The sequence below is a fragment of the Ptychodera flava genome, chromosome 14 (genome assembly GCF_041260155.1).
Source record: "Ptychodera flava strain L36383 chromosome 14, AS_Pfla_20210202, whole genome shotgun sequence".
Taxonomy (NCBI): Eukaryota; Metazoa; Hemichordata; class Enteropneusta; family Ptychoderidae; genus Ptychodera; species Ptychodera flava.
Window position 1 is genome coordinate 16,720,677 of NC_091941.1, and position 24,924 is coordinate 16,745,600.

At 38.5% G+C, this 24,924-nt stretch overlaps 1 protein-coding gene across 1 annotated transcript in view; it reads left to right on the forward strand.

Annotated features, from left to right (window-relative positions):
- Positions 1–407: 407 nt before the first annotated feature.
- LOC139149557 (uncharacterized) overlaps positions 408–24,924 on the forward strand; it is a 29,286-nt gene continuing 4,769 nt past the window's right edge. Inside the window, exons 1-2 of the mRNA XM_070721378.1 lie at positions 408–1,396; positions 23,198–23,423. Of these exons, the coding sequence (XP_070577479.1) occupies positions 1,230–1,396; positions 23,198–23,423 (393 nt within the window). The 5' untranslated portion in view covers positions 408–1,229. The remainder of the gene's footprint in view (positions 1,397–23,197; positions 23,424–24,924) is intronic.

Sequence of the window (24,924 nt, forward strand, 5' to 3'; positions counted from 1 at the left end):
GCACAGTTGACCCGTATATCATCATATTCCAAGAAATTAAACAAAAAAAACTGCTTTTTGAAGTCAAATAAAATAAATGAAAAAACTCAAAAAGTGCGATTTTGTAGGTGAAATACACGTATTGGCAAAAGACAATCAAACATTCGTAAAGCATGGCCACTTTTGTCGACTCGCAACAAATTTTAAACTTTCCAATGTAGTAAATGAGGTACTGAGTTAAGATTTTGTGTCTGCTCTTTGTTGAATATGCATTATATGTGCAACGTGCTGTCAAAATTGTAAAAGCTTTATGCGCTCTGGTACCTCATCAATCTTGCCTTCACAGATGATATCGGATTTGAAGCACGGGGGATGAGCGACGGTACGACGACCGATTATAAATGTGTGAGGGGTCGGTCGAACTACACATCCGTGAAATGACTGGACTGGGTAAGGCAAGGCCATAGCGACAAGACATTGATAACAATGATGACACGTAATAAACGCCTCAAGGTGGCGATCATATCTCGGATTGAATGTTGAGTTGAAAAGCGCGATTTTAAGGCATGATATCGACAAGTTACCCTGAAATTTTTCCTCTCTATTACATCCCACAGTCAGTGTGTAGAGGTTTGTCTTTATTAGCGTCCCATTCCTACGTGCAGATTGTACATGTTGTCATTTTTGTTGTGAATTACTCATCTGAGATAATCGTCCGATGAACGTAATGTCATGCCTTCTTGAATAAAACCAGCCTGTTCGATTTCAATCGGTGAACGACGCCCACTCTGTGGAGAGTGAACGTTGCTGTCAACAGCCTGCCACGCGCGAATGCCGATACGTTTATGACTTCCGTCCCACGTGTTTGCCATTTGGCGGATATTCACGAAACTAGACCTCATATACGTTAAGCAAAGTGAGAACTTCCCGTGAACATTGTTTTCGACGTCACCGCAAGGGGAAAATGCCACTGTAAATTGTGTTACTCATTATTATCAGTCTGAACATGCTTGATTTTGAGCATCATCCTAGGGGGACTGACCACAACGTGAAGTAACACTTGACATTCCGACAGCCGAAGCCGACGTGTTCAGAATGCGTCAGTCTGCCGCGCGAAATCCATGAATCGTACGGGGAATCAGCGCTGAGAGTCACGGGCAATTCCTATGCAACTATCCGGACATTATTTTGTATAAAAAGTCATCACGCGAAGAAACAAGCCTCGATTTTCAGATTGCCCTCTTGGAACAATGGGATGTAGCAACTCAAGCCATAACTGCGTGTCTCCAAAACGAGAAGAGTGTATCACGGTACCAACCAAGCCATCGCTGACCGAACAACAGAAAAAGCTCCTTCTGAACACATGGAAAATACTCCAGGAGGACATAGCCAAAGTTGGCGTCATAATGTTCATCGGGTAAGTACAAGTTCAAATTTGGTTTGTACTAGTGTCTTTTCTTCCAAATATCATTTGTTTTCAACCAGGAAAAAACAACTACTGCGTATATACATTGATTTTGTGTCGTAAATCTAATACGATAACGTGACGATACTCCGTCAATTAAGCGCCTCATAAACCATGGTAGAAACCGAATCACATAAACGTCGTTGTTGTGAAGTGACTTCGGCGCGCCGAAGTGTAATGGTATACGTGTACGTATACCTAGCATGGCATCACGACTACAGTACGGTGCATCTGCGTAAATCAACTTCGAGGATTAACAAACTGTACTGGTATATTGGTTGAACAATGCATCACTGCTCGCTGTGAACACATCGGTGAAACCATCTGCAGTGTTTGCCTTACAGCAGTGTTAGCGAACGGTCGGCAAAACAAAAAACCCGATCACCAATGATGACTTTAGAACCGAGTGAGTCAGGGGGAATGAACATTTTGTTGATGACATTTTCGAGGGTTGAAACCTTCCCTCAGAAGAACACCATTGATCGGAAACGGACCTCCATCGTTGTACAGGGTGTGCCAATCGGCAAGCCTGTGCGCGATGGAAACGTTATAGTCCGTATAGTACCACTCAGAACGCAATCAGGGAAAGGCCATGCCATGGTGGCGACTCACTTTGACCCTGCCTTTGATGTATTTATCTACATGTCACTTTTATATCTCGTTTTATCTGAACATGGTACACAACTACTGATGTAGTAGCAGTCTTTACACGATTTTTGGGTCAACATTCAAACACATCTCAACAATGTAGGAGGAAAACAAATCTTAGACCTCATTTACATTCTAGTCTCCTTTCCACAGAGAGCCGAGCGATTCAAACCTCGTATTTTCTTTCGAATTTCGCCCCAATCATCTGCATATAATATATCCTGTTTGCAGGGTATGGAAAACTTACTACCCGCATAACTTACTGTTTTGACGTTGTTTGAATACTGACGATGTATCTTGGTTGGCCTGAGAGGAAAAGTTTATGTGCCATTAAGAAAGAGTTGAAAGATGAAAGCGTGTGTGCATCACTTTTTTTAGGTTAATATGTGGTTTGCCCATCAAGGGGTATCATGTATAATTGATTGTTCATCGCTCAAAGGACGATTGGACATATAGACATCTAGGCATCAGTCGTGCTTTTTATTATCGAAGTTTCACCCACGAGAGTATCGTCTCTACAGAAGCGATCAAATTAATGGTGCGGCAGATGTAATACGATCGATCCTGTCCACAGAAATTTGAGCACGCCCCACTTCACGATCCGTTGCAATTTCATATTACTTCTTTTGCGCTTTAGAAATGAAACAATACAGACACATGTTTTGCTAGATAGATAAAGTATTCCTGCGTGGATTCATTTGCTGCGGTGCGTGGGCTATTTGACTTTGCAAATTGAAAAATCAAACAGCGACTTTATCTTGCTCTCCACACGTTCGTCCCTGGTATCTGTTGAAACTGCATTTAGTCATGTGCTGCAGCAGTTATCATGCAAATTCGCTCGTAGATTCGTGACTGTCAGTGTCCATATTTATACAAGCTTGGTCAAAGACGTTGTCTGAGAAACAAGTAATTTTCACATCCCTGTTGGATGGAAAATTTCCCTTTCAAAGAATCGACCGTACGCCCACACCACTCTTGTATCATGATGTAAGGATATTATCGCTCGCAACTGACACGAAAGATGTGAAGAAAATGTCGTTACCAATCAAAGGAAGGGGTAATGTGGCAGTCTTCAAGATTTCATCAGTATATCTGCTTTCTTTAGGCCAGACCTACGAGATTATTTACAAATCAATACAGAACTGTGAAATTTTGAACCATGTGGTTTTACAGAATGGGATTAATGAAACAACCATTCTTCGACCGCATGTCAGTTCAATTGAACTATCGTCAATAATAAATAATTTGGATAAACGGTTGTAACTCTTGTGCTTGTATGAGTCAGCATATTATTGATAAAAAAAATATAGAAACGTTGAAACCTGACATTTAATATCTTAATTGACGATAGAAAACATATCGTGAATGATAACGTTTTACACTTTGCTATTCTATGCCTTGTCATTTATCAAACGTTTTGAATCACTCGATTGCGCGGGCGCATATAAGAGAGAGAGAGAGAGAGAGAGAGAGAGAGAGAGAGAGAGAGAGAGAGAGAGAGAGAGAGAGAGAGAGAGAGAGAGAGAGAGAGAGAGAGAGAGAGAGACAGACAGACAGACAGACAGACAGACAGACAGATTGAGACACAAAAAGAGACCTTGAGATTGTGTAAGAGAAAGACACTTCGAAAGAAAGTGATCCTCAGAAAGAATCCGAGATAGAAAGACTGGTAACTTTCCATGCGTTAGCAAGGTAACAACTGCTCGACACAAACATTGTGTGCGATATTATGACAGAACCCCATGGCGAGAGAGTGCAAGCGCGCCGTACCAGCGGTATTTGCACGAGTGTTTGCGGGGGATCCGGCGGTCGTGCTTTCACGAGCGCAGCGAGTGAAAGGACAGCCGGATTCAACGCAAACACGAGTGCAAATACCGCTAGTGCGGCAAGCTTGCTCGCTCGCCATGGGGTTCTGTTATTATTACATATGTTTCCCCCTGTTTATTTTATCGAGAAAACAAAGGAACTAAAAACACAAGCGAACACATCTTAAATAGTTTACGCGACACACATTGAAAGACGAGGATCACGCGCTGTTCTATTCATTTGCATGCAGGTATGGCATAATGTTTTTGGTATTTGCACTGCAGTGGAAATACCGGTAGTACGCGCGCGCTTCGATGCAAGTAAACTGTGGTACATATGTAATATTAAATAGCACTGTTCAATACGTTCTGTACTTTTTTACAACGCACGAAATAATAAAATGATATTAGAATACTCTATGCTTACTCGATGAAATATACAACGGATACAATGAAAATCAATATTAATGAATAAGTGCAAACGGGCTTCATAGAGTCATGAACAGCATGTGACACTCACTGGATTTGAATAAATTTTTGTCCTCGATTAACAAGCCTCCCAAGGTCCACCGCTGCCAGTCACAACGAGGACAACACACTGCGATCCTTGACCAATATCTGACTCCAGTATAACCAACATTTCTTTTAAAATTGATGGTGATACAAATTTAAAAAATGTCATTGTCAGTGAAGGATTCTGATGACGGTAAATTTTCATTGAAGTACATGAGTATTTGTGTTCTTATATGTGTACTGAACCTGAGAAGTGGCGGCGTCTACGTATTTTTAAGTGGATTTGGTATCAATTATTGAGTTAAGATATGATAAAGTATATTGAGTTGTAATGGACACTTTTTTCAAGATGTACAAAATTTAACGTTATCTTGTTCGTGGTTTAATTTTATTAATCGCATGAAGCATTTGCATTGACCTGATGCCCCATGGAAACATTCTTCAGTGACCATTCGGAAACAAAATGTGGACGAAAGCTCCTCGACAAACAGAAACACATAGCGAGAAAAAGGGAAGGTGACAGGGATACACAGAAGTACTACGGATGTCGAATAAATAATAACTCAGTGAGTATAGTTGTAGCCCACGGAACACACGACAGTATAGATACACACACTAAGATAGATAGATAGATAGATAGATAGATAGGCGGACAGATAGATAGATAGATAGATAGATAGATAGATAGATAGATAGATAGATAGATAGATAATTACCTACCTACATACACGCTCTTAGTAACGATTAGTAACTTTTCCCTCTTGTACACTTACAGCGTTGTTTCGAGAGCACTTTTGTTTATTCAGTTACTGTGAGAAAAATCAACCGATCACCATTACAACTTTATCCGGAAACTGTTGCCATAAGATGTGATGCTTTGCTTTCACATTTGAAATAAAATAGCCCTGCTCTATACGTGTCTTCAGCAAGATTTAGTCCAGTGCAGGCCGATTTTAATTGGCATCTTGGATTGGCAAATTCATGCGTATGATTTGTCACGTCGCCGCAAAATTCAAAGAAAAATATATCTTCGTCTTCACAAGGCTGCCTAGTCAAAAGGGAAAAAAGAGTACGGGGGCCTTTGAAAATCCTATCACCCTATTTGAGTGAGAGAAGAGAGAAAGAACCGCCAACGGAAAGGGGTTAATCTGATGATCGTGTAATGGCGAGGAATCTTCACACTCTCGCTGACTGAAATTATCGCTTGCTGTGTGGCCTCTTTCGAACCCAAAGTGTCTTGCCGACAGTAAAGACATGTCTTTTGCTTGCCTAAACCGATACCCTAATCGGGTTAATTCCAGTGTCGGAACGCGTTTTTAATACTTGGATCAGTATTAGTTAAGGCCAAAAAGAGGTTCAAGCTACTCTGTATTATGCACTTGTTTGTAGATTTAAACATCTTGGAGATTAACGACGCGTCCCGCTCCATTCGTATCAGAATGATAAGAATGCAAAGCGTAAATCCAGTCTTGCCGATAGGTTTCGCCGGGTTCATTAGAATTTATGAGCTTTTGTAACGGCCGTAACTTGGCCATTGAAAGATCACCGGGAACCAGAATGCAAATAAGGATACATTTCCATTGCGTAAATGAAACGTAGTAACGACTCTTATGAGACATTTATATATTTTGCCGTCTGCACACAATACATAAAATTCCATTCACTTCCAGTTCTTTATTTGAAAAAATGAAATCGTTCGTTATGAGTTTCACAGCAAATTCACAATCCAATGAATACTTTCAGTAATTCTACACCATTCAGTTTGGTACATGTAGGTACTCAGAAAGTATTACGCTTAATTTCCGTCCTTTTCTTCGTAGTTGTTGTATGAAAAACTTAATTAAAAATCAAAATTCAAGTATCGGAGCGTCACAGAGATCGAGGGCAAGCCGACTGGTTCGGTTCACAAAGGGGATGTATTCGTTCTGCTCTTTACAGCAAGACGCTGCCTATAAGGCATGTTTAAATCATTTCTTTACAGGAGTGATATAAGAGATACAATTTTTAGCTCTCGGCTTTTTCAATAGTAACATCTCGTACATTCTAATCTAGGCTCTTAAAATTTTCACATCATGCATATCGCCCCCCTCGAAATCCACACGCATGCGCTCTTTAGATGTTCATACATGTTCATGTATGTATTGTAATCATTTTCATTCCTGAAGAGTCGATATGGCCAAATTACAACATATGTATCTTTCCGATAAGCAGACATACTGAAGACATTTATTTCGCATTTTCAAAGGAATTCGAGTACATTCTCAAAATGCTACCCTATTTTATGAGTCTCGCCCAACAAAAGAAAAATAAAAAATTTCTTCCGACCTACCAACCTATGATTTCGGAGGCATATAACCGGAAAACCACATATTTTTCATTTGACCCATGGCTTATGCAGATTCTGACAACTACGAATAAGACTGGTCACTTCGTTACCGGTGCAACAATATTAGGAAAATCTTAACAAAGCTGAAGTTGAATAAAATCTGTTACCATGTTTTTCATCCCCATTAAAATCTCTCTCGTCTAGCGGGAGAGAAGTCCCAAAAGACATCGTCCTTCATCATGTTCTGTGAATAGATTTCTTGGAAACCAGTGAATCAAGTAAATGCACATATCAATAAACACATATTCCAGGTGATAAGAATTACGGTTTTTCGGATGGAAATCGGTAAATTAAGCGAGCACATTGCTCCTGTAGCTACCAATGTGTAGGCTCGACAGGCACTTATGTCAACTTTTAGGCTAGCCGACCTAGTTGATTTGTTCGTGTCAGCGTGCAACGAAATGAATATTCCTTGTCGCCTGAACGGAATTCGCAAATGACGTCACCATTGTCTGTCTGGAATGATTCATTTAAAAATTCCATCACTTGCTCGCGATTTTGCTTCGTTGAACCAGCCAATTTCCGCAATCTCACACCAAATTTAATGGACCAAAGAAGGGTGCCAAAGTCGTGAACATTCAATTACTTAGATTCTAGTGTTTTACTTGTCGTTAGCAGAGAATGTGTTAAACCGCTTCACATTGTTTATAGCTCATTTCATGTAACCTTCCGACGTGTGATTTTGAGTGTGATGTTTAACACTGAATGTTACTAGATGTATATTTGGGTGTTATGTGACGTCACGGTCTTCAATTTCCAAGGTAACCGGTAAATCCAGTGATGAAGTCGGTTTAATCTAATCTCTCCTTTCTCGGATTACAAGTGTGGGAATTGGCGCATAAGATGTACAATAAGCCTGAGATACATGGATACTCTAATGTCAAGATGAAAAATGTTGCCCTTCTTTCTCTTTTCGGTGTCACCTTCCCGCCTTGTTTACTGCTTGTGGTGGAACAGGAGCGGAAGGGTTTGTCGTCGCAAAGGCGCATGACTGTGCAAGCCACCGTTTAATCAGTTGAGAGTGGATGAGTCAGGAATTATGAAGCGACGGAGCAGACTTAATTCTATTGAAATCTCTTGCTCAATACAAACCGTGAAAAGCACATTGATATTTATCTGAATAATGACCCCAGCGTAGGGAGCCATGCATGCGCCTATGAATAGCATTATTTTAAACTAACAGTCTACAGATATCTTGCGAGCGAAATATCCGGCACGATTATGATTGATACCAATCCGTATTATGGCATGAACAAATACACGAGAATACCTTTTTTTGACGGTGAATGTTGAGTCACGAGCGAAATCGATCACACTGTCTTTCGCTGAGTCCTGATGCATCTAGCCATGCTTCATTCGAAATTTATGCTTTGTGCCACATAACATTCCTGCCCTCTCTGAAGAGCAAATAACAGCAGGGAAGGGATCATACAGGAGATGTCTCTGATGTCAACCTTTAGGACCAAGATACGTGTGTTACACACGGTAATAACTGAGAAGTCGTCGGCGACCCAGACAAACGAAGTCAAAGGAGGAGGGATCCCCATCATAAACGTACTCGATTAGACCGACCTTTGCGAATTAATCTTGGATAGGTCAACATTCCCAGAAAAAAAGCGTAGAGAGAGACTCTTGGTGAGCCCTGAGTAAAAACTGAACAGATCACCAGCGGTTTTTTTTCTGAGAATCTGATTGATCCAATACTTTAAACATGTTAATATTGCAAACACTCCAGAGCGAAAGTATTCCTGGCTTTAATAGGTATTTGGTGAAAGGCATGACTCTAGGTAGAAAGTTAACGCTAAAGTCAGTCAATTCTCGACCGGATTCACAATGTTTTGCGCCTATCCACCTAGCCAAGACATCAACAGCCAAAGCCTCTCGGCTAATCCCCATCCCTTTAAAGGAGTGGTCCATTAACCTGCGTTGTTGCAATTTGTTTTTGACGGTGACCCTTCCTTTGCTGTAGAGGTCACGAAGCACCTACACATACACGCTTGCCATCGTACATCGCATACAAACTTAATCACAGCAATGAAACACAGCTAAACTGAGCTTCAGACTAAAAGTATAGCTGCGCTCTTTCGATAAAGTGCAGTCGGCCAACAAAGACGTCATCGACTCACGGAACACTGTCACCTTAACTGTATGTGTAAAGACGATAGCTAAAAGTATTTTCAGAGTGAAAAATGTTTATCCTCTGAAATCTTAATTAGGTCAGATGGTACTTTGACATTCTGTCTCCATCGTATGTTGAGGTTGTGATTTATCAAAGGAAAGCCAGACATGTCGACTGATTTAAAGAAAACAGGCGAAACATGTGTTGTGATAGTTTTACTAATTCGGTACGGTCACAATCATTCATCGTAATGATAGTACACTTCTGCAATAATAGATAGTCTGTGGACCCGTTGATTGAACAATCTCTCGATATGATGGCATCCAACTCGGAGTTACATTCATTTGAGAGTGAGCTATTATCGTGAGTCGTATTTTTGGCTCATGAATACTCTCGAAAAAAAATCTTCGTTGAATGATAAATCATCAGCCACAGAATTGGGAGTAATTAGAGTGATCATTGTCTTGTGTAGATGGATCGATAACGAGCATTTCGAACATTGCTGTAAATCATTTTTTAGTTGTGTCATGAGTCTGTGTTTGTCTTTTTCCTGGTGATGTGTGCGTACTGGCGGATGGCCACAAGTGCAAATTTTTGGTAATGCGCGTGCCACTGGACATATTGCTTTTAACATGTTTTCTTTCTTTTCCTTTTATTTTGTGGGAATGTTAACATGTTTTCGTAACGTATCATGACCATACGCATACCGTAGCTTAAGCATCATGTTATGAAGAACCGCGGGTCATTAACGGCAAGAATGTACATTTTTGAACAAGAAAGCCTTTATATGTAGATCGTGATAAGTGGCAGCGTTTCACTGTTCAAGTCAAAGGCCCAGTCTCTTGGGCTCGCAGTAAAATTTATCACTCTGTGGAGAATAATTGTGTGTTTTTGCAGACCCTGCCGATGTTCTTTGTATGTCATCATGGTGGGCTTGGATTATCAACTCCACTTGTTCGTTGTGCGCGATAAGTCAGAGATCTCTTCGTCTGAACTCTTGCACCAGCCTGTGACGTCACCTCTGAGCTAAAAATACAAAAAAGAAACGATCGTTTATGCCATTGGCAGTATTTCTCTGCTGTGCATGGGTTAGAAGGAGAGGGTTGTTTGCTCGGATTTATGATGTCAAGAGGGGCGTAAATGACCTTATATTTACACAACAGCCTCCATGATGGAGGAACGACGTATCACGTCGACATTGACAATTCAGGATAACTTGGACATATCATATTGTACCTTAGGCTTTGCTGCAAACGATCAATTGATATTCAGACGGTTTAAGGTAGAACGCGCCTCGGGGAGAGATATTCGGACTCTCAAATTTCTACAGTTCATTTCTGATATACAACTTAGGTGTGTGGGTGGGTGGGTAGGTATGTAGGTGGGTGGGTAGGTGGGTGGGCAGGTAGGTAGGTGGGTAGGCAGGTAGGTAGGTAGGTAGGTAGGTAGGTATACACAAACATGCGTGCATGCATGTTGCTTTTCCGTATTTGACTACTACACCTACAGTTGCCTTACAACATTCAGCGAAGCAATATCAGGAAATACCTTCCTGAGGTGGTAAATAAAACAGGAACAATTGTTGATTTCGGAATGGATGGGCCGTTAAAAACTTTCACGCAACTGACATGAATGAGCCAGATAGTACGATTATCATGCTACCTACAACTGTTTCAATTTGAGCTTATCTCACTCTGCTCCATGTTTTCGTCTTATAGCGTATACCCTATCTGTGTATCCATTTCATTACGTTTCAATCTCTGTTTTTATAATTGACTTTCCTCTGTCGGCCTCATTTAGAACTCCGTCTACCTTTCTGTCCTTTCTGTCTGCACGTCAGATATCTAGGATCATTTAATGACAATCCTTAAGCGTCGACATGTTTCCTCCCACACATTGCGCTTACGAACAATCTCGTAATCACAATTTTGTTAATTTCATGATCAAGCGACCCATTCGACCTTTATGCATCCTTTTTGTATGTAAATAAGATTCGAGTAATTACTTAGCTTTAACGATACGAGTCCTTCTGACATAGGGATCGAAATATTTTGAAGCATGTACGAAAGCCAGGGTCTCCAATTCCGTTTTCTTAGTAATGCTGTTCATTGCAATTTAAACTTTGCCGTCAGAAGAAAATTACATTCAGAAGCCATGTTGTTTGTCGAGTCAAACCAAAGCCAAGGGCACAGGTGAAACTAAAAGTATTGCATATGGTAAAGTCTTCGTACAACTCATGGTATCGTAGAAATGGTGCTTTTGCACATTATTTGTTTTAAAATAGAATGCACTTTTGGACAGATATTCTGACTCTCAAACTTTTACAATACTTGTTTTGTCTACTACTTGCGGGGAGGGGGGGGGTCATCTTGAAGCGCTTTGAGTTAGTAAAGCTTCCACTGGCCTATTTTTGCGAAAATCCAAATTTCTCCCATAGAGTTAACATAGTGATGGCGGCCATTTTGAATTTCAAATATCTGTAAATATACCTAAATTTGCACGGTGATCCTAGATTTGTATCCTTGATGTCGATAGGGTATGGTTTGAAGTTTCCTCACGAAAAGTCTGAGCAAAAGTTTAGGTCTTTCAACTTCGAGGTGCGTACTACCTTAATATCTGAAACTTTTTCACACTTTTTGTATCAACCTAAATTTTACATCCTTTAAACAGTTTGGTAAAGGTCTTGCAATAAAATTCTGCATACGTTTACATCGTAACTAACCAATCTTAACGATCACCAAATTTCAGCGACTTTTTGTGTCGGCTGGGATGATACTTTACAGCTTCTACCTTACTCAGGTCTACTGCTATACCATCTTGGCTGATAATATTTCCTGACTATTTTCAGTACAACCTGTTTCATAAATAGACACTCGCTTACTTTCAAACAATTGTTAGGGTTTCGAGACAAGGATGACCTTTGACCTCGATTTTACAAATATATCCATAGGTAATCAGATATGTGCACATCTATTTCTCTTATTGCCCCTGTGCACCGAGATGTCTCGAAACCTGGTCATTGCTGCTTTGCAGCTATATTATAAATTGTAACTGTCCCTCGATAGCGCTACTGAAATTTTGTCGTCATTATATAACATGAACCACACTACCACGTTATGTTACTTTCAACGCATTGCGTGATACATATACCCTGGAAACATTAGAAACAAGTCATCGACAATGAAATAGTGCCCGCTTGTAATAGGGCTTGTGTCAGTGGAAGTAACTAAATTGAATTAAATACAGCACATGAAAAAAGAAATGAGAGTACCCAAAACCTATCTGTGCCTGATGCCCCTATTGGATTGTATAATTGTAAACAGGTACTGTAGACGTTAGTATGAAGGGCACATACGGTTATGTCATTAAGTAAGTTGGACAGAATTAGGTATGTCATGTACCGGTTCTTGAAATGTCAAAATTCAATTATTCTGCAAGAAACTGGTCCAGGCATGATTGAGTAATGGCTCTTGAAATGAAAAAGTCAGAACGCCAGATATGAACCAAAAATGCTCCGTGTCCATTACAGAAGAGTCTTATTATAAGTATTATTATATTGCTACTAGTCAACGCCTTCTTGACTGTTAAATCTTTGTATGAGTAACATCTGCAGCAAGTGTCATCAGGTTTAGTGTATCCATTCTTGATATAGATCAATTATTACGAACATTCTTTCCCTGTGTAGAGGTCCAACTTTACTATAGATAAAAATGGAGTTGGTCCAAACCATGGCGGTGAAAACATATAGCCAGTCTGGCCTGTCATCCTAATTACGAAAGGTCATCACATTTGTCGATTAGATGTTAATTGACAGAATGCTGCTATGAAAGAGCTTTTGCAAGTGAGATAATCATGTGTTCAAGTTTCATAAAATTTGATGCAGTGCTTCTTGTCATTCACCCAAAATACAAAACATCATGAAATATGCGACTTGGCAATTAATTAAAATGATACTGATTAACGTCTTTGTACACTGTTGAAGTAATGTGAGGTCAACATCTGTGCAACATTGAATCACATTTGATGTAGTATTCCTGGACATATCACCCTAATAATGAAAATTCATTCAATATGCAAATTAGCAGTCAATTGGCATGATACTACTAAATGTCTTTGCATGCTGTAAGATCAACATCTCTATCAAGTTTCTTCAAATTTGCTGCGGTGTTTCTAGAGGAATCACGTTAATAACTAAAATTCATCTAATCCGCAAATTAGCAATTAATTGATATGATAGTGCCTTATATCTTTGCATACTTCTAAAGCACCAACAGACCTACATCTATACTGAGCTTCATCAAATTTGCTGCAGTATATCAAAATATATCACCTTAATCACTTAAGTTCATTAAATATAAAAAAATGACAACTAATTGAATTTATACTGCTAAATGTCTTTGCACACTATTAAAGCTCTTGCTTATTAACATCTGTACCAAGTTTCATCAGATTTTAGTCTGTATGTCTTGACGTATCATCTTATTAAGAAAATTCATTAAACATGTAAATAAGCAATTAATTGACTAACTACCTTTATATGTCTTCATGCGCTATCAGACCTCATATTAGAGCTCATCTGTGCAAAGTTTCATCAAATTTGGCGCAGTGTCTCTGGAAACAGAACTCTTTTTCCAAAATCCATCATTATGCTAATTCGCACAAATTATGTATCCAACACCCAAAATAATTAATATGCATATTTATGCTATTGTGTATTATCCTTGTATCAGTTTTGAAAGGAATTGCCCCAGGCATGTATAAAATATCTGCGCAGACGGACGAATGGACGGCCGGATGGATGGACGTAGCCTAATCCTTTAGTCCCCCGGACTTCGTCCGCTGATACTAAATATCAATTTTAGCAGCATGTATCTAAGCAATTTAGCATCGATTCCTCTTTGTCATTTATTTCAGGTTACCCTAGTCCGTTGGCCGTACTTCTGTACGTCCTTCCACATCGTGTTGTCGTAAATCCAACAACACGTATAATTACCTGGATTCTCCAACACTTCCCATAGATACATGTTACTAAAACGTTTTTCACTCCAAACGGAGTGAAGTACTTTGATCAACCAAAGTAGGAACGTGATAACGATTAACAGAATTCTCATTTCTTTGACAGTCTTCGATACAGAAGTTACAGCGATACCATTTTATCCCTAAATGAGGTACAATATGAAACATTCGTTGTATCTTAATAACCATTTAATCGTGTAGCTAGGAAGTCTTACAGTAACTAAACAAGTATTGCATAACTGGATTTACAAAATGATCACGCATAATGGTAACATTTAAAAATCACAACTGATAATTGGGTTGAGTACGCTCATGTTTGTTAATGAATCATACAGTAAAACCAACTTTCAATCAAACTCGTAAAAGAGCTAATAATAGAAGAAATAACCCTTATTGTCAGCAAATAACCGCTCTTTGTCGGCGTTATATTAATTTTCTGTTTGTCAGTTTTATATTAATAAGCGTTCCGGGGTATTGCTTTGTCGGTGTTTTCACTTTGTCGGAGTTGAGGTCGTAACATATCATAGCATGTCTGTCTGTCTGCCTGTCTGTCTGCCTGTCTGTCTGTCTGTCTGTCTGTCTGTCTGTCTGTCTGTCTGTATGTATGTATGTAAGTATGTATGTGTATATATGTATATATGTATATATGTCTGTATGTATGTTATGAGTGTAGTTATGAGTGTATAAGAGTATGTGTGTGCGGATGGTGATGGTGAAAGGTTAGCCATTTAGGGCGATTGTGTGGTGTTATTCGAGCTTTTCTATGATGGAGGTTCGTTTTACCAGAGTATTGTGTTGCATTGGAAAAACTGACTTTGAAAGTGCTCATTTATTACCATTGGTCTTTTATCAGATTCTAGCGCAATTAACGTAAACAAACCGCACGGCAAATCATCGAGCTAATGTATTTCATCGTCATCTGAGTTTAGACATTCTGCATTTTATTGAGATTAATTCCGTAACTCTTGAATTACCTTGCGTAATATATGTCGTCATTCGTGTATTAAATATTCAAGGGTACAATATGCAATTACAGACACGGACCAGCCGCGGAGCATCAGTAAATAACCAATAAACGTGTGATTTCATTTTCAAATCGATTGTAGTCGCAAGGCTGGCAACTGATGACTTTGATCGCTTTCCTGCGAACGAATTTTCGCATTCGCAGCGTATTTCCGAAAAGTCGAGACGTCGCGACTTACAGAAACAAAATCGGCGACTCTGCAGAGTCTACTTGATCCAGATTAAACCTAAGAAGCTCATGCCTATGGGCTCCCCCACCTCCATTACTGGAAATGTCAACCTGTCACGCGTCTCGTCTGAGAATACAAACTTGAATCTGACAATATTTTGCGAACACTGATTGTGTCATAAAACATCGTCAAGACTTTGTTTGGTTTAATTTGTTTTTCACAAACGTGAGAGTAAGAGCATGCGTTTAGCTACCTGGACTCTCGAAGCGTCATTTCGACCAGGTAGTACGTAATTACTATTCATGTTTTCACTGAGCCCAGATTTCGAGTCGTTGATTACGTAACATAAGTCGGATTCGTCAATTATTACGCTCTGGAGTTAGTTTTAATGTGAAACACTTTGACCAGTAAGGATAGTACGTCGTCTTCTCCAAAGTGTATGAACGCCAGGCATCAGTATATAAATGTATGTATGGGATGAAAGCGTTAGAAAAATACAGCTGGTATCGCGTTCACAAAGACAGTCGCGATAAAGCTACTCCATTGCGTTAACAAAACAGTAGTCTTGTTGAAAGACTAGTGACAAGCCAGCATAGACCCGCATACGAATCCTACTGTTATATGAATTCGAGCATCGTATATTGAAGTGCCTCCTAATACCGTCATCAAATCGCAGGATAATCAGCGATATTAGAGCTCGGAAGGAGAAAATAACTACACACACGGAAAACTAAAAAAAGTAGATCCTATCTCATTTCTGTGAAAATAAGTTTGATTTAATATTTGTCTTTGATCACGACAGCTACTATTCACAAGTATCTTTCTGACTGCATTTCACTGTGCATCGTGAATAATGGCATGTGTCTGACATTTGTGATTGTTTTTTTTGTTGTGCTTGAGCATAAACCTGGTAGCGTAGGCGTCAGTCCAGCGCAAGACCTACGGGATTTGAATGGAAAACAGGCTCGTGGTCGTGAAAGCTTTACAATTTGAATTTAGGTTACAGCGGCTTCGTTTTCAAGGAAATAACATGAAGAATATCGAACAAAGATAGCGTACATATGTACTTTTTCAAGATGAGCTCTACTTCTGTTCAGAAATTCAGATCTGACTTATAAAAGTACATTTTTCCCGATTGCATAGCCGAATGTGGCAAGTTCCATGTCGCTTTGAGTTGACTGCCTCGAAAATATTGTTTTCGCTGAGTCGTGCCTCTTCGTTTACTTATCTCTCGTACAGAGTACTGGAGAATGATGAATTTGTTATCGCGCGTCAGTGATTACCCCATCGTCGATGTTTTCATCCACTGCACAAACCATTGATCACGTCCGTACGAGCCACTTCTATGATCACCTAGATTCAGTAGACGAATGATTTTCTAAGAGTACAGTAGGCAATGGCCAGACAGCAGGCTACTTGCCCCGGAGGTTACACAAAGACAACACCATCGTACGATCCGTTACAGAATACATATGTTAATGCGTGTGTACTTTTAAATTCATACAGTTAAGCTCAAAAGTCGAACCGATCACGCAATAATTTGTGAATCTGTTGACAAAAAAATCAATGCACCCTGGATTCGTGAGCGACACCGTTTGCTGGTTAAAGGCAAATACTCCCACGTCAATGATATTTCATGTTGAGTCTTAAAATTTCACCGAAATGAAAACCTCATGTTTTATCAAATATGCATTTTGTCTTGAGTGAATACAAAGTTGTATATAGTAAATCGCGCAATCCCCGGCGAATTTGCAGACGAGTTCACAGAATCCGCATTTGCTGCACTTAGGGCATAAACGTCCCCCACGCACAGGCAGTGTCAAATTCAAGTTGTTTTTCTACACTTCCTGGTGATGATTCATGTTCAAAAATAAGGCAGGTGTTCGACTTTACGAGGATTAATTATATTCGTGATTAGTCTGCTGAGACTGTATCGCCAATACAGTTTCAATCTTGTCTTTCATTCAGTGGACTGCAGTTTTTCAGCTTCGAAAAATAGTCTATACTCTGATGGAAACTACATTACCGACAATGCACACTCCACCCAGATATCCGATCATGCAACTGCAAAATATGGTTGATAGACTGTCTACTGTCTGCAGTGCGTAGACTCCGAGTATGTTGGGTTGATGGGTGGATGGATGGGTGCACGAAGCATAGGATGCTGATACAAAGGCACAGGTTTACCGAGAAGTTGTCCGTTGGGAATTAACAACTCGATTCTTACCCATGGTGACATGGCATCCATTTTGAGCTGGTGTTGTAATAATGACATGTGTATAAATATAGAAAAGACCAAGGTGATGGTCATTGGAACCTCCCAGAAAAAATCTAGAACAGACAAATGTATAAACGTTGTTTGTAATGACGAGCAGCTTGAATGTGTTAAGCAAGAAAACCTTTGAGGTATGTCAATTGATGATACTTTGACCTGGGATAAACATGTCAGTAAAGTATGTGGTAAAGTTGCTTTTAAGCTTTTACAGTTAAAGCGTATACGATCATTCTTAACTAAAAAAGCAATGTTGACGTTTTATAATTGTTTCATTTTACCTCATTTTGATTATTGCTCGAACATATGGGGTCATTGTTCAACCACTCTTTTATCTCGTTACGAAAGACAACAGAAAACTGTTGCTAGAGTGATTTTAGATCAAGATTTTAATAATCCAAGTTATGTTTTATCTAAATCCTTAAGGAGGTTGCCAATTCGTAAAAGAGTTTCATACAATGAATCAGTTTTAATGTACAAAGTTCTGAATAACCTTGCTCCTGATTATCTTAACGTTTTTAGAGGTGTAAAACAGATCCATGGACGTAACACAAGGTCTGCAAACAGAGAAGATCTGTATATTCCAGGGCATAGAACCCAATTTTTCAAAAGAAGTTTTATGTACAACGGGGTTAAAATATGGAATACTTTGCCTGGAGAGATCAAATCTAGTTCTTCACTTCTATCATTCAAAAGAAATTGCAAGTGCCATTTTTTAAATAGATGGGTTAATCTTACTTTTATGTAATTTTTAAATTTGTTTTTAGATTTTTTTTACTTGTAGCGTTTTTACATTTTTTTCAGTATAAAGTTTTCTTCCTGAATTATTTTTTTAATGTAAATATTGTAAATGTTGTTATACTCGACTCTGTGTGAGAAGAGCCTCAGGCTCAACTGTTATCGAGTTTATATAAAGTCTAATAATAATGATAATACCCTCGTAACATGATCACGTACATACTTAGGTAACCATAGCTTTCATTTGCAATCTTATTAGATCATAATCAAGTTGGCTTTACTGTGTTGATATTGCGATCAATATTAATAAATTGACACTGCCTCTGCACACATTGTGGATATAGTTTCGTCATTTTATTTAATAATACCAACAAAATAACATTGCCATCGAAACTCAAACCCTGTCGACCGAAATTGCATTCAAAATAAGAACGGCTATATATCTATGTATCTATCTTTGTATCAATCTAATTATATCTATGGATCTATGGATCTATATATCTTTCTATGTATGTATGTATGTATGTATGTATGTATGTATGTATGTATGTATGTATGTATGTATGTATATCAATGTATCTATGCATCTATCTATGTCATAACCAAAACATTTTGTTGTCTAACTTCTTTACCATGTGACAGAGGAAAATGACGTGACATGCTATTCATATCTGGCAACCCTGTAACAGTTTGGCTATCATTCTGTCATTCTGACGATGACGGTGATGCATGACAAGTTACTGTATAATTACTTTGGTAATGAAGTATTTTTTATTGATTTTGTTTATATATTTTGTTTATATATATATATATATACATATATATCGTGTGTGTGTGTGTTCAATCTAGAACGCACCTATACAAAGTATGGAAAGGTATATTGCCTCGTGACCTCATGCACAATTATTGTTATTTAGATTGTTTTTTAAAAAAACATATTCAACAATTTGGCATCCCAAATCGATAGTACGATATTGTTTCCTTACGATAAAGTGATTGACAGGTTAATGTAAGAGCTGAGGTAGTGTTACCCAAAGTTGGATATTTTGAACCAATTATCGTACTACCCTTGATTAAATAGGTCTTATGTGACAGTGCTCGATCTGTAGCTCTAAGTAATATGTACCCCCACTTAGAAAGTAGTGCTCACCCATCATATTAAATGACACACACCGAGTACACGAAGGGAGGGAGGAATGGCATTAGCAAAAAGCTATAAACGTTCGTTGGTGTAGAGGTACGTACTATTGACTAGATTTTACATAGTTTTAAGGTGAGACAACACTAACATTTTTGTTCTTGTGTAAAATATATCCAACATCCGTCACTCATTACGTCACAGTAGTGTTTTTGCCAAATAAACTATTGCTGCATTCAAGTTTCTGTGTCTCGAGGCAATGCATGTCCTGATGGCTGTGTATTCACATGGCGTACGTAACGATCAATATTAGTACTAGGATAGCAGAAAGTTTATTTTCCTAGACATGTCGTTAATTGAAATCGTTAAAATGCCTTTATGGACAATGGCTTTGTAACTTTGAGTGCATAAACAATATCTAGGCTATAGGTTACTCTTACCTCTGAGCAAAAAGTGTAACTAAAAGCGCTGTGTATATTATAAGGCCAGGCCAGCATGGCATTGACTGATTAATCAATACGTTGGCGAGGTCATGGAAATACTCTCGGCGCTGTTATATGATAAAATTAGATGCCAATAGGAAACATAAGCTTATACTCATAAAATATCAACTGCAAAATTGTTTTTGCTGCCGAGTAAACTTCAAGTGATCCGCATGAGAATTACGGAATGAAAATGCCCGTTTCATTATCTGCTCTGACAACAAGTTTATACAGATCGATTAGTCTGTGACTCGAAAGAAAACATCAATACTGTTTATTTGTTTTTACTTCAAATCGCTCTGTTTAGTTGTTTCAAATATCTTTGTAATGTTTTCAATATAAACATCTTGCAAGCTTGTGCTTGAGCTATTGTGAAAGCAATTTTATTCCATTCTGAGGACTCAGAGTCTGCTTTTAAGAACTTGTCCAGCTTGTGACAGTTGGTTGATAATGCAGCACTATGAGCATAGCTATTATGGAATTATTATCAAAAGTGAAAATATAGGAAAGGAATATGGAAACTTGATTTACATTTTTTTTCGGAAATTATGAAAATGATACAGTGGGGTGCTAAAATTGTAAAGGACTGTGTTCCCTAGTTTTAGCATTGACCGTTGGACTGGAGTCTATAAGTTTAATATACTAATCCATGGTTATGATATGCGGAGGTATTGTATGTCATCTTGTATTATGTAAATCCTGTAAATTCGTGGAAATATGTATGGAGATTCTCCGGCTGTTTTGCTGACCCTATGCCACCCCTACAAATTTCGGATTATCCAAGTTTAGTTGAAAGGGATACAATTTTCTACTCTCTAAGGACACTTTGAGAAAGTGTCAAGTCTTCAAGATATGGTTGCTGAAGTATCTTCAAAAAGACGAATAAAGTACTTACACGAAAAAAAATAAGAGGGTGAAACAAGTGAGTGTAGACTTACAAACAATAATTTGGCACTCTGTTTTTCCTGTTGTATTTCGGAATAACCTACCTCCAAATAAAATGCCATGGCCTCCACAATCTTTATGGAGGGGTCCAATATTCCCTGGCTCTACAATCCTAGATTCAACTCTACACTGCACACACATACATACATACATACATACATACATACATACATACATACATACATACATACATACATACATACATACATACTCTACAAACATAAGTGTATGCATAAATGTATGCATGCATTCATCCAAACATAAACACATAAAGACTACAAAGTAAGATAAATAATTCAATTATTTGTTTCCATAATGCATAAAAATTATTTAGTCTTGAATCAGTCTTACCGATTGGAACCTGGAGGGTTGACACGTTTGATGAGGCATTTCGCAGCAATTGTTATTTGTCCGCATTGATTGTTTAACAGAGGTTTACAAAATAGTTGCCTATACTTTAGAGCAGAGTGAGAGACATAAATACGATATGGCACTAAATGTTGTGGCGGTTACGTAATGGAAAATGGTGATGAATGCACGAAGATAGCAAATACGGCACACAGTTCACTTATTGGAAAAAGAAAACATGCGCCACGGTTTTTGAAATTGACAGGGTAGAATTGCGTTGTAAAGACATAACCTTAATCAGATTATAATTCTTAATCAAAATGATAATTGGATTTGGTCCGAATAAACGTAAAAGGCATCAAGGTTGAGCCCTGGATATACAAACTGCATGATTAATGGAGTCGTTGGCTTCGCTGAAGTTGGTCTGACCGCGTCTGTTGCCACTCCTAGCATCTTGAGCGCTTATTGACATTTCTGAAGTATACCCTTGGGCAAGTCTGAGCCTTCTCTAACACGAAATGTCGGTAAATACAACAAGGGCACACACCCTCTTATCTTTGCATTCATACGCACGCACTGCACGTAAGACGGCAGCCAGACAACAGCATCTGATAATTAACAGACCCAACCACAGACAGTCCAAGAGATGACCTTTCGGGGTATCTCAATGAACATCTGTGAGATTATTGATAGGGATGGCTCGAAGGGATTTCGAAGACTGAAAGAGACATAAGACAACCCAAAAGGGATGTGATTAGGTAATACTTTTAAATGAGATTTCTGCTGACTCAGACAGAGCTGGAACTTTAGTTCACGGCTCAAAAGCGACGCCGAAAGAAGGGTATGGCATCAGGCTTTTTGACGGCCGTATTCAGATATTAAGTCGTCAGCATGGGTGAAAGCAGGTAGCGATGTCATCTCTGAAGAATACCGCTGCATGAATATTTGAATATATTCCTCACAGTTCTAGATAGCGTTGGTTGGCTATATATGCATGTTTTGAATTATTTGGAAGTGGTCGGCGACTCTCATCACTTTAATGAAATAGACCCAGAAAGTCAATATTGGGTAGCCATTCGTGCGTTCAGAAGTAAAGCTCATCTCTCATTGACTTAGCCAGAGTTCTGTTTCACAACTCCGGGGAATATAGGAATGAAGAGGTTAGCAAACCTAAGCAGATAAAACATGTAGAAGATGAGTTTCACGGTTGCAAATTTGCTCGTCCCAGTTTTGGACACCAAGAACACAAATTCACAATATTGTCTAGACATGTTATCTTCAAATTTCATTATTTCAAGTGGAATCCAGTTTGCTTTACCACTTTGGCTTTGTGCGATGAGCCTGCTTCTTGACGGAGAAATACGCACTGTGACAAAAGGATATCCGCCCTGCAAACTATCAGTTAATTTGTTAACTTCCTTGTTAAAGAGTTGAAGTGTTAATATGGCGCCTGTCAAGCAAAGAAGGGAAAATTTGACACACTTCAACAATGTTTTATGAGCCTGCTGTACATAATTCAAGTCCGAGATACGTGTTCGATACGAGATGGAAATATGATCTACATCTGTGAGACAAAGTATGGCAGAAGTCATATCCGTACACAGAATATGATTCACACCTTAAACAAGTGAAGCCGATAATTTTTCTTCTCAATACCCGATGTAAACGTTTCGCACTAATTATAATAGACGGTTTGCTCGGGTTAGATGTTATTTAACCGCCCAGCGAAGTCCCTGCCTTGACTTTTATGGATAATATTGAGCAGTCAGCATACAATGACTGTCCTACTACATCTCCTTTGGTTGATGTCGTATTCAATTTATGGATTTTTAAATCCATGTTTAGCTGAATTAATTTACAATGGTTAGATTTGATTAAGGCGAAATGTTAAAGGGAAGCTTTATATTTGTATATATATATATATATATATATATATATATATATATATATATATATATATATATATATATATATATAAACAAATTACTTATTATATATAGATATATGTTACAAACTTCCTTTTATACACACACAAAACACACACACATAAAAAAAAACCAAGTATATATATAGCACGTAACTATAAATATATATACGTCATTAATCAATACATTCCTGATTAGCGGCTTGATATCCTTTTTTCCTTTAAGCGTCTTTGAAAATCATCCAGAATGTAAAGAATCATTCCTTCCGTTCAAGGAACTCAAAAGAGATGATCTGAGATGGAGTTCGGAACTGAAGGCTCATGGCCTCAGGGTGATGGCCGTAGTGGAGAGGGTACTTGCTAGAATTCACAACGACGAGAAAATTGAGGAGTTACTCAGAGTTTTGGCGGGGAAACATGTTCAGTATGGAGCCACACCTGACTTGGTGGACGTAAGTATATATAAAGCCGAAAAGGAATATTCTAATATTTAGTGACGTCTTTTAGCATAATCTCTTTACTCGCACGTGGGTTACTTCTCGGTTGACTTTTAATTTCGCTAATGCAAGTCTCCGGGCGCCTCCTTGATCAAAGCATTAGGCATTTATTAATTCAAAAGGCCGGGATAAATGGCGTGCTCTCTAGACGATACATGGGCTCATTGTCCTATAGAAGATCACCCACGTGTGTTTGCAGATTATCCCTCAGACAATAGCAAACAAGGAACACTGGCACTCAGCCAAACATGCTGATATCAATATATCCCGATTAAATGGCAGCATTGGGCTTTTAATTCAAATGAGAATTTTAGTTAAACCTACAAGAAACACATCGCAGCGAGGCACAGAATGATTCAGGTTATATTTAAAGGACAACTTGTGATTCTTTTCTGTTTTGCTGTTTTTGGTCTGGCTAGAGTGAAATTTCAGAATTTCAGAGGACTTTAGCAATTCAAGTTGTGGCTGTGCCACTTAATGTTGCGGAGAGGGTCGGGGGAATTCAGTGAAGACTTGAGAAATGTTTTATCTTCGTGTTATATTGATTGTTGAAAGGGTTTTTGAAGGGGGATCAGAAATTATTCTGTATCATACCAGCATTTACACCCATTCGGTTAAATATTTGAAATCAAGGCATTTATAGTGTAACTTAAAGTCAGCCCAGGTATCTAGAAATGGATTTATTTGCAATTTTTTCAAATTGACGGTTCGATTTATTTGCGACTTGTATTTCTCTAAGGTAGAATGCCCTTCGGGGACAAATATTCGGACTCTAAAACTTTTACAATTTACACGTTTTTGATCTACTAATAATTTATGTGGAAACAGAAAATTTAGAGTTAACACCGGGACGAATAGAAGGCCATTTTGAATTTAAAGGGTCGAAAAGTATTAGTAACAACATTTTGCACCGTTACCTTTGGTTTTGTTTTTGATTTTGAAAGCGAACAGTTCGAAGCACCCTTATGTTTGCTCAAAATTTTAAGTCTTTCAATTGAGGCGTGTAATGCTTTAAGCTCAATGCTTCAGAAAAGCCACTGACGCTAACAGCTTTACTCGTCATACAGTTTCTTTTTGTAAAATCAGAACTTTTGTATTTTGTTTTGAATTTGTAATTGCACTATTAGGCCTTGCTCAACACAATGCCAACTGAATAGTGAGTCTACTGTTCTGTTGTCCTACAGGTAAAAGCAAACAGGAAGAACAGTACATCTTTTAAGCGCTGGTCTAAACTTTTGCAACAGAAAATTTGCCACTTCTTTCTGTTCGAGGGTATTCTGGGTCGGAAGTTGGGCTGTGCAGATATCCACATTATTTGACAAGTGCTGGTGTAGATCTTAAAATTCCACATATAATCCCAAGACTATTAATCATTTACTTCAAGTAAACTGACGTCAAATATTCATTTGTTGCCTTTCTTATGGCTTTTAATATTGATACTTTAGCAAGATTGTTT